Here is a 16,951-nt window from a genome sequence, read left to right as displayed (position 1 = left end):
AGGTTATATGAACCACTGTCCCGTAGATGTAAAATGAAATTCATTAACTTTAACTAAAACTAATTATTTCACTTTAAAGTATAATTTAACAGCTTGGCAGCGACGTTAAACACTCGAAGGACTGGATTTATAGTCAGGCAGAATTCTGGCTTCCACAAAACTACAAAAAGGTCCTACGATGTTGTCTTCCGTAAACATTTGAATTGGGAAATGTGAAAAAGCCTCGCAGTATGCCAAATACTTTGGAAATACATTTAAAAATTTACCTTAACGATTGTGATGTACTTTGAACTATTTTTTGTGTTGGCTTGCTTATCTAAATGCTATTGTTTGAACAAAGAGGGTAAGTAATATAGTTAGACGTCTTCGTTCTTGGCAAGAAAACTGATCTATTTTTACGGGAGATATTAATATTTTTCCTAAGTGTAAAAACATGTCCTCATGTGATGCGCGTCTCCGAAAATACATTTGACCAAGACATTATACTATAGACAGAGCTCCTATAAAAAAAAAACTACTAAATTGCAGTAAGATGAAATACTATCTACTAACTATTTCTAAAATGTTTATCTGTATAATACTTACGTTTTTGCAGATGAGCAGGAGCACTGCGATCAGCTCAAACAGTGGCTAGAGTCCTCCTCTGTGTCCCTGGAGCTTAGCAAGAAGGGCTTCCACAGGTATTTGGTTATACACCTATCATAACATTATGACCACTGACAGGTGAAGTGAATATGTCTTCATCATGACACATTGCCTTGTAGTTGATAGCAGGTGGACAGTTTGTCCACAAAGTAGATGTGACAGAACTAGATAAAATTGGCAAACATAGTGATTTGAGTGCATTTGACAAGGCAAAATTGAGATGCTTTTTCAAGAAAATGCTCCAGATTGTGAAGATAATGTTGGTTCTCATAGAAAGTAGGGGTGCACAGATTGCAGTTTACTGGCCGATCGCCAATTACAATCGTTGAAAAGCCTGACCTGCCGATTTAGATTGTGTCCAATACCAGATAAGATCAGCGTAAGAGTGTAAGTATCTATACTACAGAAACATTTTGAGAGCTCAACAAAAAGTTTGATGTGTTAACTTAGCTTTTAAATTCCCAAAATCTCAATCCTTCTAGTGTAGCAACCAGTACAGAAACTATTTTCCCCCTCAAGCTACAACAATGTGCAACAATCAGCTGCGAATGTAATACTAACACCTTTTTCACTAATACCTTCATCCCATCATATGGTAATATAATCTCTTAAAAACAAAATGTCATTTAAGCACTATTTTATCTTTTTGAGCATAATATTCTTTTAAAGTATTCTTTGAAAGTCTTTATTGATATTACTTATGTTTCACTGTACTTTACTGCTACAGTTTTGAAAAAGTTGTGATGTTTTTATATATGCTGCTGTGATAAGCCAGTCTGGGATAAATACAGTTTGTCTATTTCGCAGGTGTTCATAATGTCATGTCTAAGTCATATACATGTTATAAAGAGACAAAAGGCTTCAGGGACTCATTTCTGTTGTGTTTTAGGGAGGTGACAACCACTGTTGAGCTCAGACCAACTACCCTCAGTGGTGCCAGCATTTTGCTGCTTTACAGATGGCCAAATGGCGTCTTTGTAGATCCATATCAACTGGCATCCCTAGGTGATCAAAGCAACTTTGAGGTAACGTCATGACAACCATGGCACTATATATTTGTTTTAAAAACTGCATATTTGTATTTTTTTTTTATGATCTTTGTCTCCTTTCTTTAAGATATTGCTAGATTCAGCCATTGACCTCGAAGTGCCTGCTCACATGACTTCTGGATTTCTTACCTTCGTGTTTCCCTCCCACACTGGGTCAGCTCCCAGTTTCCTAAAATTAACAATCCCAGTACACGGGCGCTATCACGAGCCCTCTTTCTCTGGGGAAGCATTCGCATCTGTTCACATTGAACCTCCTGACCTGCTGCTGCGCACTGAAAAATGTAAACAATAGTCTTTTTCTTTCTGAAATTGTACAGATGCACCAATCAGATGTTTTTTGTTTGGCTAGTTTTTCCTTGAGTTTTCCCACCAATTCCAGTTTTGACAGATTAGTTGTTTTTTCCCCATCCAAAAATTGTAATGCAGAGAAATGCGCTGCACTTTTTTTGATAGATGTATAAGTTTTGAATCTGACAGAGAAGACGTTGTTTAAAAAGAGCATCATAGTTTAATCATACTTTTATAGATTGAAAATTGTGGACATTTTTTTGTGTTTTTAATCAGTAAAATTCAGTAAAAAAAATGTCATGATTCAGTATTTGACCTTCCAATAAGAGCTAATCGTATAATCTTTGGCTGTTTGCTTGGTGCATCTCTAATAAATATACAATTTATTGTCTGATCTAAATGTACAATATTTGTCTTGATTATGAGAGGATTTGTTTTCCATATTGAACAGATAGTGCAACTTTTAATTAAACAGATTGCTTAATTTCCTCCATTTCAGGCTCGGATCTTCGCAGATTTGAGTCTCATTCTGTAGTGGATGCTCCTTGCACTGTCAGCAATTCCAGCAGATGTTTATGGGTGAAAAAACCTCTGCAGCAGGTGCTTTTTTTTCTAAATCTTTACAAATCATTTTGTTAACAAAAAAAAAAAGAAACATCTCTACTGTTCAAATCTTCCTCTTTCTCATTCAAAATACATCTTGTTTCCTTTAGGAGTCCAGCACCGTCAGTGTCATGTTACCGGTTGGTGACGGGTCAGCGACGATGCTTGTCTGCGGTGGGACTCTTCTAGCCACTATGGTCTGCTGTGTGGCGTTGTCTAAATACATGTTGAAACACCGACTGGTTTAAGCTGCAGCAGTCAACAGGACTTGTTCGAAACGGGGTTATAATGTGGAGCAGTCGTGTCTGGGACCAGGATCATCCCAGCTGCTTTCTGTAAATACAATTTAGATCTGTATCTGTTGTGAAAGAATCCCAGGTATCCACATTAAATTACCCCCTAGGAGCTTAATGCGACTCATGTTTTTACAGATTTTTTTACATTTATTTTTCCGATATGAAATTGAAATTTGGGTCAGGGCAATATTAAAAGATAACTATTTTTTGTTTGTTTAAGCGGTTGGGGAACCGAAATAAAGAATGTATAGAGCTACAAATTATGTTTTAGATAAATATGTAAATCTTATATTTGCTTGTACATGTCAGAATAATTTCTAACGTTGATGAAATAAACATGTGAAACATATATGTGTGGAAAAATATCATTTTAATTCAAACCCCTTAGAAGGGATCTGCAGTTGTGATTAAATGTATTCATATATTTCATTATGTAAAACTTCAGTTTCAGCTTCAGTTATTTTTATTAATTTTTTTTCCCTCAAGTGTTTTTTTGTATTCATTGTTTGAAGTGGTGAGTACCTTTGTGTTGAAAGGATGATCTAATGCCTGGAGACCCCCCTGATGGCTAACTTTCCCCCTCACTCCATTCATTGGAAGCGTTGCCTCACTGAAGGGGCCAGGGCTGGGTCGGTAGTTCCGCTTCCCCCCTTCGCCATAGCGGAATTATCCCAGGGCCGAAAAGACTGATGAAAAGTTGAACTGTAAATAGTTGGACTCAGGTTTTTACTAAGGTGTTTGCGCACAAGGTGTACCAGTCAGAACCCAAATGTTACGTCGGGAGCATTTTTAGCGGATTTATCATCGTTTTTCCAAACCGTCGGGGATTGTCCGGGAGTCAAGTTGAAGCGGTGTGGAAACTCCGGTGAGCTCCGCCGCTTCTGCGTCGTCTCCGTTAGCCCGCTAGTTGGGAACATTTACAGGAGCCACTTTGGCCTTTTCCATATCCTGTGCTGGCTTGTTAAAACTCCAAATTAATGACGGAAAGTTTTAAGCTGTACTTTGGTTAATCATTTAGCGTTAGCTTAACAGCCTTTTACCACGTTAGGTTTATAAGAGCTGGAGTAGCATGTCATGCTAAGCATAACTCTTAGCTAGCACACTTGTTGGTCAAGCGGTGAATGCTAACGTTAGCCTGCTAACGCCCCTGTTGGTGCTCAATTAAATAGCATTTAGAGGCAATTAAAATGGTGGAAACACGCATATTACTGGAAAGTCTGCCAAGGCGGAGACAAAATATCAAATAAAGAGCTGCTGAGTGTCAGCTTTACAGTGCAGGACATAAAGGAGGAGTAGCTTGCAATGTTTTCATATTAATCAGGACGTCTATTTTGCATTAGATGCATTTACTTTGCCTTAATTTGTATTTTCTCCCAATGAAACTATGTTGCTCTTTTCGACATACAGTAATTGTTTAAATTTCAGCTTAAAAGTAGAGGACGTTTGACTACATAAAGAGGAGGCCACACTGTGATTGCACATCCCTTTTAAGCTTTTACACTTACTCGTGTAACGTTGTGCTTTATCAAAACCTCAAGAGAGGGAGCAACACGACAGATGTTATCACATACTCGTAGTCCAAATCACCTAAAAGAACAATGAATAATTAAAAAAGGAATAAGGAAAGGAAGGCATTGTATCAGACAAAAGTCGTGATTTTAAAAATGTTTTACAAATAAAACTCTTATAAGTATGACACTCATAAGTATTCAACCGTTTTTGTTCGAATACAGATCCAGTGGAACAATTAACTTCACAAATGGAGTTCAGTGTGAGTAATTTAATGGTAGTGGCAGCACCAAGCTGTGGGACTGTTTTTCTTTCTTTCTTTTTTTTGTCAGCAGGAACAGTGAATTGAAAATCTGTGGCAAGTCTTGACATCTCAGAGATTTCCCAAAATCGCTCTATGAACTCTGTCACAACTCGAGATATTTTTCAAAGAAGAATGCGCTAAACCTTCAGGCTGCAGATGTGCAAAACGGATAGAAATATTAATTTGAGCTGTTTTTGCAACAAAAGGTGGTTCTGTTGATACTGACAGGGTTGTATATAAATGCAAACCACACTTGTAAGACTCTTGTTTTGTAGATTGTTTTTTAAATTCATGCATCGTCTCTTTTTCTCTTCACAATTATGCACTACTTTGTTAAATTTTTGGTTTCAGCTTGGCAGGAGCTATGGATGCTTTAGTTTATGCCTTCATGACTTAATTGACAACATAAATGGAAATGTTTTCCAAGAAAAAGTCACTCTGGTGCGGTTTATAGACACCTTCTGCTGTATTTATAACTTTTAATAGTTTATTTTATGTTCTAACAATAATTAAACTTCTCCCCAGGTGCCTCTCGGAGCTTCGTCTCACCCTTTATGTGAACACTAACACCCCTTCTGATGTGAGTGTTGCCTCCCTTGCTCGCTCATCTCCATCCTGAACCACTTCTTGTTTGGCTGCCTGCTCTGCCCCGCGCGGCACGCATCCACCTCTCTACAATGTGCGATAACGGAGACCCCGAGGACAAGCCCCCCGCCCCTCCGGTGCGGTCAGGAAGCGCCATTTTTGGCGCCGGCAAAGACTCGTTCTCGGCCAACCACAAACCGCTGCCGTCTGTGCCCGAAGAAAGGAAACAGCGGAAAGGCATCATGTCCATTCTGTCGGGGGCCGAAAAAGGTGAAGTCAAAAGAGCTTGAAACTTGATGAAAAGTTTTAATCCCGACATGTGATTTCGATTCATTAAAGATTTGGTTTCTTCTTTTCTTTTTCTTTTTTTTTTCTTTTTACGTAGGTAGGAAAAAAGATAGAGACAAAGAGCGACCGGAGATCTCGCCGCCTTCTGATTTCGAGCACACCATACACGTCGGGTTTGACGCCGTTACGGGGGAGTTCACCGTGAGTTTTCACTGCTTGGGCAGTCTTGTTGAAACTAACTGTCAGCATCGTGTGTGAACTTCTGTTTTGTTTTGTTTGTCTCACGCGTAGGGCATGCCAGAGCAGTGGGCTCGACTGCTACAGACCTCAAACATCACCAAGTCGGAGCAGAAGAAAAACCCGCAGGCTGTACTTGACGCCCTTAAGTTTTACGACTCTACGGGCAACGGCCGCCAGAAGTACCTCAGCTTCCCGTCCTCTGGTGAGAAATTAAATCAAATTCATTTATCTTGGTCATTTTTAACCTTTCCACTCACAAGTCAAAGAAAGACAAAACGCACGATGCGTCAAGTCCAACAACAATACAGTCCAGTTGAGTCCTGCTCAGAATAAAAATGAAACTCAGCTGATTATAAAATACCAATTTGGGGGGAAAAAAAAGCAGCACCAGGCTTGGAGTACTTTCTGTGGCGAATAAAAAATAAAAAAAAATCTCTAATTTTTGTGGTTTTCTTTATACAGAGAAAGAGGCCTTCCCTGCAGGACCTCAGTCTGTAAGTAATTCAGACTTGTTTTTAACGCTCGTCTCCAGTTTTTGTGCTGCTCTCTGTGTTTTGAAGCCGAATAAATGTTGCTTTTTATTTTGAACAAGCCCGTGAAAAAAAGCTCCGAACCCTCATCTCCGAACATCAAAGACATTGATGACGACGATGACGATGAAACTCCGCCCCCGATTGTGGCTCCAAGACCAGAACACACAAAGAGTGTAAGTTACCACCCACGGGTCTGTGGAAAGAAAATATGCCACCTTTGGTGTTTTATTCTTGATCTCATTCAACTTCTCAGCTACAAAAGTTGTCACTTTTTTGTATATTATCTTTTTTTTGTTTATTTCATTATGTATTTGGTCAACTTTACAGATGTACACCCGCTCTGTAATTGATCCCATTCCTGCTCCAAGTACGTGTCCAGATGGGGATGCTGCCTCTAAGTCTGCAGACAGACCGAAAAGGAAGACCAAGATGACGGACGAGGAGATCATGGACAAACTGAGTGAGTTATTTACCAAACTACACACTCCTCCTACGTACAGGTCTGTTCACTTTTCTCATGATGTTTGTGATGTGGCTCACAGGAACCATAGTAAGCATCGGCGATCCCAAGAAGAAGTACACGAGATATGAAAAAATTGGCCAGGGGTAAGTTCAGACATGTCCTGCAAAATCTTTCATCCCACGTTTCTACCATGGGATGAAGGAACTGGTCTGCCCTACAAGTATGACGAGTTTTTATGTCTTTTGCTGTGTTAGCGTAATTGTAGCTGTACATTCTAGTGAGGCTAACATTAGCTGCTATGGTGATGCTTTTGAGTTTTGCTTGCAAGTCAGAATTTCAAAGTTGAAGAAAACTCAAATAGAACAGCAAATGCATGAATAAGGGCACCTATACTTACCTAAGTTCATGATCCAATATGGCTTCTATCAATATTGCTCAAATTATCTATGTGGACGTATAATGGTTTGCACCTCATTGAGCTAGTTACACAGATAGCATATTGCTACTGTTGGTGTTTGAATCAATAGAATAACTTGGTAGTGATCATTGACACGGCATTAGGCAAATTCATCTAGTTTTCCAAGTTCCAACATGAACGCCCTCAACCTTAGATTGTTGTCTAGAGTTAATGCTCAGGCTAGTTAGCATAGCATCCGATGAAGGTGGATAAACAGATTTCCTGTGTCGGTAAGTTATTCTACAGCTATTAGCACATAGAGCAGCGTGTACACAAGCATGTTTGACAACGCCAAGACCGTCATCCTGGTTCTGATTGGTTGTTTCTGACTGGGAGCGGTGGATTTCTGCAGATGGCAGTAGGACCACAGAGAGGATGCAAAGAAGCTTGATATCCCCCCCCACATATTACCTGTCGTATTTTGTAATGCCACCATATGATGACAGTTTTATTAAACATGTAAAAAAAACATTTACAAAAGGTTATATATGCTGAAGCTTTAATGGTTATACAAAGTCTGATGTTAAAAATAGCGACTTAGTTTTCTCAAACTGATGTTCATTAGAAACAGTACGCAAGATCTTCATTGCCTTGACTTTGAAATAATTTACAAAGCTGTACATTATAGTTACATTACAAATGATAAAAATACAGAATAATTCCCACAAATGTCATACAAATGTAGACAATAATTATAATATAAACATAAAAAACGTCTCGTAGTCACTCAGCTCTTCTGTTCTCAGCCTGATTTCGGTTCCTTTTTGTTTTGTTTTAATTCATATATATTAAATTAGTTTCTCAGCCATGTCAGATTAATGCAGGCACATTTCACTTGATAATATTGGCCACATACAGAAGTGAGTCACTACTTTCGGCAGCCATTTGATTTCACAAGTGGTTCTAGTGGCTTTTGAGTCATAGCTTGGGTTAACGTTTTCACACACAGCTTCTGCATTGTGGCTTTCGTTTAACTTAAAATTAAAGTTATTTTTTCTTATTTTAGGATCTGGTAAGGATCTAAATTGAACATTTGATTTCAGTTTTTAATTGTTTTATTTTACTGAATTTAAAATATGAGTGGATTGTTGCCTAAAATGTGTCTAAGGCGGTCCATTTACACTTTTTGCAGGGCATCAGGAACAGTATTCACCGCCATTGATGTCGCAACAGGACAGGAGGTAATAGAATCTAAAAAAAAAAGAAATATGTAATTTTTTTTTTCTATTATGAACATAGATGTAAGTTTTGCAAAACTAAAGGATGACTCGGTTAAAAGGTTTGCTTGTAAGGGTAATTTACAGAAGCCAAATTAGTAAGAAAATCACCTTTTATGCTTCACAAATCTTATTGAATCTATAGAGAATCTTTTTTTTTTTTCTCTTTTGGCACATTTTAGTGGTAGGCGTTTGGTTTACATTGAACCCATTTTCACCATCAACTTCCACATTAAAGCTGTGGTTATTCATTTTGTCAGGTGGCCATCAAACAGATCAATCTACAGAAGCAACCCAAAAAGGAGCTTATCATCAACGAGATTTTGGTGATGAAGGAGCTGAAGAACCCCAATATTGTCAACTTCCTGGACAGGTGAGACTAAACTTAAACCTACCTTGTGTTGTGTGTTTAATGATGTGCCACTTGGGGGTGGGGGGATCCTTATTGTTTGTTTTTTTTAATATAGATTTTAAACCCCAAATCTTGTTGTTTTCAGCTTTCTGATGGGGGAGGAGCTGTTTGTGGTGATGGAATATCTGGCTGGCGGGTCGCTGACGGACGTCGTCACAGAAACCTGCATGGACGAACCTCAGATAGCCGCGGTCTGCAGAGAGGTGCTCCGCACTCGTCCCGCTTCTGGGAAATTTAAAGAAAAAATCCTGCGTCATGCAGAAGGCTAAATCGTCTTAACTTTTTTTCCACCCTCTTCTCGATTCCAGTGTTTACAAGCTTTGGATTTCCTACATGCTAATCAAGTCATTCATAGAGATATCAAAAGCGACAACGTGTTGCTGGGGATGGATGGTTCTGTAAAGCTGAGTAAGTACGACTTCCTCACAAGCAGCTTCGACCATTAGCCTGGAAGAAAAACCAAAAAAAAACACGTCCTTCTTTCTCCGGCAGCCGATTTCGGCTTTTGCGCCCAGATCACTCCTGAGCAGAGCAAGCGCAGCACTATGGTGGGCACGCCCTACTGGATGGCCCCCGAAGTGGTGACCCGAAAGGCTTACGGGCCAAAAGTAGACATTTGGTCACTTGGTATCATGGCCATTGAGATGGTTGAAGGCGAGCCCCCCTACCTGAACGAGAACCCACTACGAGTGAGTACAAAGAAATGCTGGTGACGTGGTGTGGAGTGTTAAAAGTTGATTTGTGTTTTAACATGGTCTTTGAACAGCTGCAGCTTTTTGACTTGAATAAATCAACATTGAAGCACAAGAAGCTTTGTTCTCTATAGTCGGAGTAACTATTGCCTTCAAAATAAAACTGGATTTGATTCATCTTGTTTTTTTTGTACGACTGGAACTCTTGTGTGATAAATGTATTGGAAGAAAAGCGAACTGTGATTTAGTCAAGAATTATGGATTGGTTTTAGATTATTTAATTGGTTTGGAATTGGAAAATAAAACACCGGTTTCAATACCATCACAAATTAGAAATCTAAAAAGTGTGGCATACTCTGGTTTTCAGCCACCACCTTCAATTCTTTGTGATGACACCTTTCACTGCAGTTCAAGCTGCAAATGAAAAAATGGCTGAAGCTCAGTGACATTGCATGGTTAGCGTCTGCACAACAAATATTCTCAGTTAAATTTAATTGGACTTTGACTGGGCCATTTTAACACACGGATCTGCTAACGTTTTACCTCAAGAATCACTTGAATTGAGCAAGTTTGTGTGCACGAACAAGAAATTTGTCTTTTGAAGCCAGTTGGGTTACACTGGATTTTATTGAAGTTGCATCAGAATAATGCACACCACACTTTTCAGATGTTTGATTGTAAAATCTTGTCTTACTTACACTTCGCTTCTACGTTTTCCGTCACAGAAAGTCTCAATAAAAACCTTAAATTGACGTAAACTGACTTTTCTCTCATCTCACACACTTTGCCAGGCGTTATATTTGATCGCCACAAACGGCACACCCGAGCTCCAGAATCCAGAGAAGCTGTCTCCGGTTTTCCGAGACTTCCTGAACCGCTGTCTGGAAATGGATGTGGAGAAGAGAGGTGGAGGCAAAGAGCTCCTACAGGTAAAAACAAAGTCATTATTTCTTGTGGTGTTTTTTTTATTATTGACGGTATTTTTTCTGATCTCGCTGTCGATTTGTGTCGTTGCCGCTCAGCATCCGTTCCTGAAGCTGGCGAAGCCCCTCTCCAGTCTCACGCCTCTCATCCTGGCAGCCAAGGACGCCATGAAGGGCACCCGTTAACGGACGAAGCCCAGCCGACCCCGCTCCTGCCTTACTTATGCTGTGCACAGATAATGTGCCAACCGTTTAGATTTCGTGCCAGACAATAGGCTCAGAGTGACTTGCCAGCCTTGATGCACCAGCCTTGTAAGCCCTGACGAACCTCACTGTGAAGACCAAAAAAACCGAGAGCACAACCCCCCCCCACCGCTGTCAGCATGAACTCTTACCGTCAGATGACAAGTCAAACTAAAGTGCTTAGTAACAGAGTCAGGCGTAGTTCATTTTTGTACATCAAAACTGGTGACATGTTAAAACTAGGCTTGTATTTAACTCGGAATGAAGAAGACGCCTAGTTTAGTTGTTTGTTTTTTTTTTAATCAACTGCCTTAAACAAATGCAAAATGTTGCCTAATGTATTGTTGATTGTGTCTGTCTTGTGTTTCCCATGATTTTTACTACCTTTGTAAGTGACATTTTCAGCCTGTCAGTATCGTAGTTATTTTGATACTTGAATTTCATGTTTGTCCCCCCGGCCCACTCCCGTCTCCTGGTCCATGTCGTCTCATTCAGTGGACATTCTGTTTCCCAGTAGACCCATGTCGTGTGGACATTTCTCGTCTCGGTTTTATAGGAAACATTTCAGTGCATTATTCATCATGACCATGTGCTGTGATTGTGATGTTCTTTAGCTGACAGATCTACTGTACCAGTTCCTCCTCCTCGTATCTGTAGTGTCCTGATGCCAGAGGCGCACCTTTGCAGGCATTTAAATGTTAGATTGACAGGGTTTATACTTTATTCTCTGTTGCTATTAAAATGAGTATTGTATGTTGAACTCTGTCCTTTGCGTTCTTCCAGACTAAACAAATGGACTTTTCTCATACAAGGGTTGTGTATTTTTTTGTGTAGCTTTAGAACCAGTTACCATAACAAAAAAAAAACTGCGGAGACAAAAAACTTATTTTTTTTAGTCTTTGTCAACACACAAATAAATACAACTGGTTTTAATATTAATTGGTGGTGAGATTATTTGTGCAAAAATTAAGAGATTACTAATATTTAAATTCTATTTACAAGAATCTGATCAGATGATGGAATCAGCTCTGTAAATAGGTGGCGTGCATTAGCCAAAGATTATACTCAAAAAGCATTATTTCTTCAATAAAGTGTGTTACTCCTGTGGTAGTAAAAAGTAGCCATCCGCAAAATACAAATTGTGATATTTTGCTTAATTGAGTAACTGATCCAAAAATGTAACATTATATCCGAATTCTTGTACCTGAAAGAATAAAAACAAGGTAATGTTAGAAAATAATTTCTCAGAGAGCAACACATGCGTGTGTGTGTGTGTGTGTGTGTGTGTGTGTGTGTGTGTGTGTGTGTGTGTGTGTGTGTGTGTGTGTAAAGTTCCCATCTCTGCGGTGTGGGCTCAAATTCGCTTGCTTTCCATAACAACAAAACCCACCTTCGGCAACCTTCGGTTCGTGTTCGGGTAAGACATGCCTTTACGTTATTCAGAAACTGTTGTGCTTTTATTCTGAAGGGCACAGTCGGAAATCCATAGTCGAAGTATGAAGCTCCAAACTCAGATGCTATGAAGTTGAACGCCAGTAAATACCAATTTGAGACCTGAATTCGTAATGGCGTTCCATTTGAAAGACAGAGAAGCCTACGAAAGACTGAACTATCTGTACCAGGTGGGGGAAAGCTTTAGACGAACTGCCGCTAGCAGTCACATGTTAGCTACTTTGCTCATGGGGTGTAAATGACGGCGTCACTGGCTTTTATGTCTCCTCAGGCTGCTCACTGTGTCTTATCTCAAAACCCAAACAACGTGGAGCTGGCTCGGTTCTACTGCTTCACACAGAAAACGATAGCAAGACGGCTGGTTCTCAGGCAGTAGGTAGACACGTTCTGACGATAGCTTTAGCAATATGGTTTTATTTTGAAGGAAATGGTAAATGTCGTCACTTCCTTGTGATGTAGAAATTTGTCTTTTATTCCTTTATCAATGCTTTTGATAAAGTATTTATGTTTAAATGGTTACTTACATTTGGAAGAGCGTAAAATAATTTTTCAAATGACATCAAGATAATGTCTGCTGTTTAAATATAGGGTTTTTTAATAGGTTTTTTCTAGCATTTTAAAGTCGCACCCAATTTTGTGTCAATAAAAAAAAACATGCAGTAATGTGTTAAATCAGTTTACTTTTTGTATGTATAGATATATCCTGGCAAAAAAACAACTAATAGACCGTTGGGTTGATTAGAAAAAAAAAACAGATTTATTCTTTAATTGTATAATCTTTAAGTTTGTACACAGCAGCTCTAAATTATATCATTCAGCAAATATTATATTGCCTCTCTTCATAAATAGGCATTATCTCCCGAGTGAGATTACATTATAACTTGTATAATTTGATGACTAACTAAAAGCCTAACTTTACTTAATTGCACTTGACAAGGAAAAGAAAGCACTCTATGTGTAGAAACTTAAAACAAGCACCTAAAAACGATTGGATAGGCTAAAAAAATAAAATAAAAATAATCCTAGAAATACCTTTTGTGCCTGCAGGCATAAACTCCCCGACAGGCAGGAGAACAGCATCCAGAGAGAATTTTAAATTGTGGCTTTCTTTCATTTGGACTCATTTTCCTGCAGAGATCCATCAGTGAAGAGAACTGTGTGTAAGAAATGCTGCTCACTGCTCATCCCCGGTGTTACTGCCACAACAAGACAGCGGAGTAAGGCAGATAGCAATTTCAATGATGTTCTTGACTTTTATTTTTAATCTTTGTTCAGTAGTTTTTAGTAATGAATTCCTGTTTTCTCACTTTGTTTAATTAGGAAAAAAAAAAAAGAATCGCTTTACTGTTGTTAGGTGTCTCAGCTGCGGCCAGACCAAGAATCTACTGAATAATCCAGATCATTGTTTGTGGGCGGACCGACCCGAGGCGCAGCTGGAGCAGCGGAAACAATCTGGTGAATAGGCAAACTTTTATTTTTCTTCTAAAAAAAAAAAATCACACTTTTATTAGTAAAATTTTATTTTTAGAATTTTATTACTAAAATAATTTTTGAACATTTGCACCCTATCTTGCAGATCCAGGATCTTCAGCTAAAAATCAGGCTAAATGCCCAAAAGCTGATGGGTCCCAGTCTTCGAAAACACTTGATGCTCAGAGTTCTACCAGCGCATAGGTTTTTTTTTCCAAATAGAAAGCATAATTTGGATAAATAAAGTGGCTAAGAAGTTGTTTTTTTATTGTTTTTTTTTTTCATTTAATTTATTTCACTGAATACATGCTGCAAATTGCGCATTTTTTCCACAAGTTTTTTTTTGTCTAAATATAGACAACAAAGATGAATCTACATTTTTTTTTTCTTTTACATTTTTTCCAAATATTTCACATGATGCATCCATTGCTGTTCAGTTAAAGTAAACCACTTATAACCATTTGCCATTTCTTGTAATAGTCTTTTTTTTCTATTACCATGTGTCACTTTTTCTTCTTTTCCTGTTTGTCTCCTTTCGGCACTCTGAAGCGTGTCTTCTGGAAATACAGCAGGTTCCTGGCAAAAAGCCTGGGAATGTGGCCCATGTAAAGGAGAAGAGCCAACATCATCCCTGGGGAAAAAAAGCGGTTTTTAAAGAAACTGTTAACGGACTGCGACACACACACATGAACGCACCGTTTGCTGTTGCGTAATGTGACATACCTGTGAGAGAGCTCAGCCAGTAGACCACTGCATACTCTTTGAAGGTAAATCCAGGACAGTGGAAGGTGAGTCCATATGCCAGAGATGGGTTCATGAAAGCAGAGGTGTAGCTCCTGGCTGGAAAATAGAACGGATAAGTCAGGACGTTAATGTGTTTCGCTGGTTTTGAGTGTGAAAGACTTAAAAAGTTTGAATAAAACAAGACTTAATGTTTCGTAGTAGGGGTGTCCCGAGGCAACTTTTTCCAGTTCCGATGCAATGCCAATGTTACAAGTTTGAGCAATAGCTGGTACTGATATTGATCAGATACGACATCGGCATGAATCATACATACTTTTATTACTTAATTTGTAGTGTAGAACGTGAGAAAAGGCTTGATCAAGTGATATTACTCAGAGAACAATGGTGTACAACAATAGGTATGAGAACAACCAAACTGACCCATTTGTTATTAAGCAATGGGTCTCCGTTTGGGATACAAGCGCTGCTGGATACTTCTATCGGAGATGCAAGTCAATTTATTCCAATACTCGGATCCCAATCCGATATTAATATCAGATTGGGACACTAATACTTCCCATCACTTCCAATAAGCATAAAGAAGTTTGGACAGACTCACCGACATGAGAGAAGAAAGTGAGTAGAACTGCGATCAGGGGCACCCGGATCAGAGCCGATCTGCGTCTCAGATTCAACTGGATGAGATGAAAGATGAACGCGCTGGCACACTCTGTAAAAAAGCCTTGAACCACGGAGACCAGCAGGGACGTGCCGCATTCTCTCCACATGAGGTTTTTGATCATGTGCATGTCAGTCAGCTCTAGGCTCCAGTAGTACCTGGCTGCCAGCAGGCCCAGGTGAGCCCCGGCGAACTGGGCCGTGACGGCGAGCACCGTGGGCAGAGCGCTGGCCTCCAGCTGCAGGAACTTCTGCACGACCAGGCTGGGGTTCCCCGACGTTCCAGCGCAGAGCACGCCGTGAGTCAGCAGCAGCACAAACAGCATGGTCACGGTCACATCCTGGCCCAGGCCCCCGGCCCACTGGCCCACCTCCACGATGGTCTGTATCTCCAGCCAGCACGCCACCAGCATGAAGGAGGCGGAGAACTCGGACATAAAGCTAAACCGAGGCCATTTTCTGAGGAGGGTTTGGACCAAGACTGCGAAAACCACCACTGACAGGAAGTACCCGAGTGATGCGTTAAGTCCAGACATGGCTGACCTCCGCTGTCGTCCTCCGTCTCTTGTAAAAGAAGAATGAATGAAGGGTTGATCCAGCAACCGGGCTTCTGTGTGACAACGTGGCGCACCCACAGACCCATTTCTTATCAGAGACACGTCAGGTTTTTTTTTTTATCCCAAAACCACCTGCCAAAATACACACAGGCCTTTATGTCAGGTCAGGCAGCTGGCTGTCCTTCAGTGACTGTTTGATGTTGGTTTCCATTCAGTGTTAGTCCAATGATTCCTGCACCGACGGCACTGTTGGTGTGGATAGGAAACGTACTGCAGTATGGACCGTCAGATAAGAGTTTTAAAACAGGTGAGGTTACTTTGCATCCAGAAAGTATTCACTATTATCCACTTTTTCCACGTCTTTTGTTACAGCCTTTGTTATTTTAAAGAAATAACTCATTTTACTTTTTTTTTTTCGTTCGTTAAAATTCAACACATAAATACCAAACATGGGAGAAGCACCATAAACCTTCCAGAAAACCACAAAGATGCTGGAACACTGAGTTCCTTTAAATCCAGGCTGAAAACCCACCTGTTTAGATCTGGTTTTGATTAATAGTAAGTGGAACATCGATCAATATATCTGATGTATATTTTCTTGAAGATGGCTTTTGACAAGATGTAACATTTATTGCTTGTTTCATAATTGGTGACTGTTTGAACTGCCTTGTTTCTGGAATCTACTGTGCAAATAAGCTCGACTTACAATACTGAAAAAAGTTTGTTTCACAAGTTTGTTAAAAGTAGAAAACCAAAAAAAAAAACAATTTATTTCAAATAAATTAACTATCTCTCATCTTCAAAACATCTCAACTTTCTTTTTCATTTTCTTAGTATTTGCAGCTCTGCCTCCAATTTTTTTTTTTTGCTAGTGCCATTTTTCTAATCTCATAAGTCATATCAGATCTGCCCAACTGTAAAACATTCCATTCATTAATCATTTCCAGTCACTTCATCCTTCTCTTTCCTTTTACTCTCAAGTACTGTCTTGTCTGTATGTCTAAGTCGTACAGTCACCAAAGTAAGAAAGTTGGGTGGAGGTGTACTGTTTTTCACCAGCTTTAGCTTAGGTTTGCTTTGCTAAAATGTAAGGTCCCCTAATTGTTTTTGTGAAGTGGGTGACTGTAAATATTTCAAATGTATTTTTATGATAAAGTTATCAGGAATATGAAATTTGACGGGCTCAGAAATATGTATGTTATGGTGAATTGTTTTATTCATTCAAAAAAACTAACTGCTCTAACTAACAATAATCCACCATGTTATTGAAAAAAAACTTGAATGTTCACGGCTGAATGTCCACATTTCAGGTCAGAACTGCGGG

The 16,951-nt window shown here is 39.4% G+C and overlaps 4 protein-coding genes across 5 annotated transcripts; 3 read left to right on the top strand and 1 right to left on the bottom strand.

The window, feature by feature from the left end:
* The first annotated feature begins 165 nt into the window (after positions 1–165).
* On the top strand, positions 166–3,230 carry pigx (phosphatidylinositol glycan anchor biosynthesis, class X). The gene is made up of 6 exons (XM_008407402.3): positions 166–343; positions 596–680; positions 1,535–1,670; positions 1,762–1,975; positions 2,482–2,582; positions 2,696–3,230. Exons 1-6 carry the CDS (start codon positions 280–282, stop codon positions 2,831–2,833), a joined length of 738 nt encoding a protein of 245 aa, XP_008405624.2. The 5' UTR covers positions 166–279; the 3' UTR covers positions 2,834–3,230.
* A 201-nt stretch (positions 3,231–3,431) lies between these two features.
* pak2b (p21 protein (Cdc42/Rac)-activated kinase 2b) lies at positions 3,432–11,507 on the top strand. Of its 2 annotated transcripts, XM_081606542.1 has the most exons (16): positions 3,432–3,746; positions 4,615–4,652; positions 5,220–5,549; positions 5,665–5,768; positions 5,859–6,009; positions 6,270–6,301; positions 6,400–6,513; positions 6,668–6,800; positions 6,883–6,946; positions 8,393–8,441; positions 8,738–8,850; positions 8,975–9,092; positions 9,198–9,297; positions 9,382–9,578; positions 10,373–10,510; positions 10,604–11,507. In XM_081606542.1, exons 3-16 carry the CDS (start codon positions 5,372–5,374, stop codon positions 10,688–10,690), a joined length of 1,578 nt encoding a protein of 525 aa, XP_081462668.1. In that variant the 5' UTR covers positions 3,432–3,746; positions 4,615–4,652; positions 5,220–5,371; the 3' UTR covers positions 10,691–11,507. The 2 variants fall into 2 exon arrangements, with proteins under 2 accessions (XP_081462668.1, XP_008405622.1); XM_008407400.3 differs by lacking the exon at positions 4,615–4,652.
* A 679-nt stretch (positions 11,508–12,186) lies between these two features.
* Positions 12,187–13,929, top strand: rpp21 (ribonuclease P subunit p21). Its single transcript, XM_008407398.2, has 5 exons — positions 12,187–12,369; positions 12,471–12,571; positions 13,334–13,416; positions 13,520–13,654; positions 13,776–13,929. Exons 1-5 carry the CDS (start codon positions 12,313–12,315, stop codon positions 13,871–13,873), a joined length of 474 nt encoding a protein of 157 aa, XP_008405620.1. The 5' UTR covers positions 12,187–12,312; the 3' UTR covers positions 13,874–13,929.
* An 11-nt stretch (positions 13,930–13,940) lies between these two features.
* aqp12 (aquaporin 12) lies at positions 13,941–16,861 on the bottom strand. The gene is made up of 3 exons (XM_008407399.3): positions 15,012–16,861; positions 14,393–14,509; positions 13,941–14,300 (listed from the first exon to the last, which is right to left on the bottom strand). Exons 1-3 carry the CDS (start codon positions 15,604–15,606, stop codon positions 14,173–14,175), a joined length of 840 nt encoding a protein of 279 aa, XP_008405621.1. The 5' UTR covers positions 15,607–16,861; the 3' UTR covers positions 13,941–14,172.
* Between the last annotated feature and the right edge of the window lie 90 nt (positions 16,862–16,951).

The sequence above is a fragment of the Poecilia reticulata genome, chromosome 4 (genome assembly GCF_904066995.2).
Source record: "Poecilia reticulata chromosome 4, P_reticulata-male-v2, whole genome shotgun sequence".
Taxonomy (NCBI): Eukaryota; Metazoa; Chordata; class Actinopteri; order Cyprinodontiformes; family Poeciliidae; genus Poecilia; species Poecilia reticulata.
The sequence above is the reverse complement of the archived record's forward strand: the minus strand, read 5'-3'. Positions and strand labels throughout refer to the sequence as shown.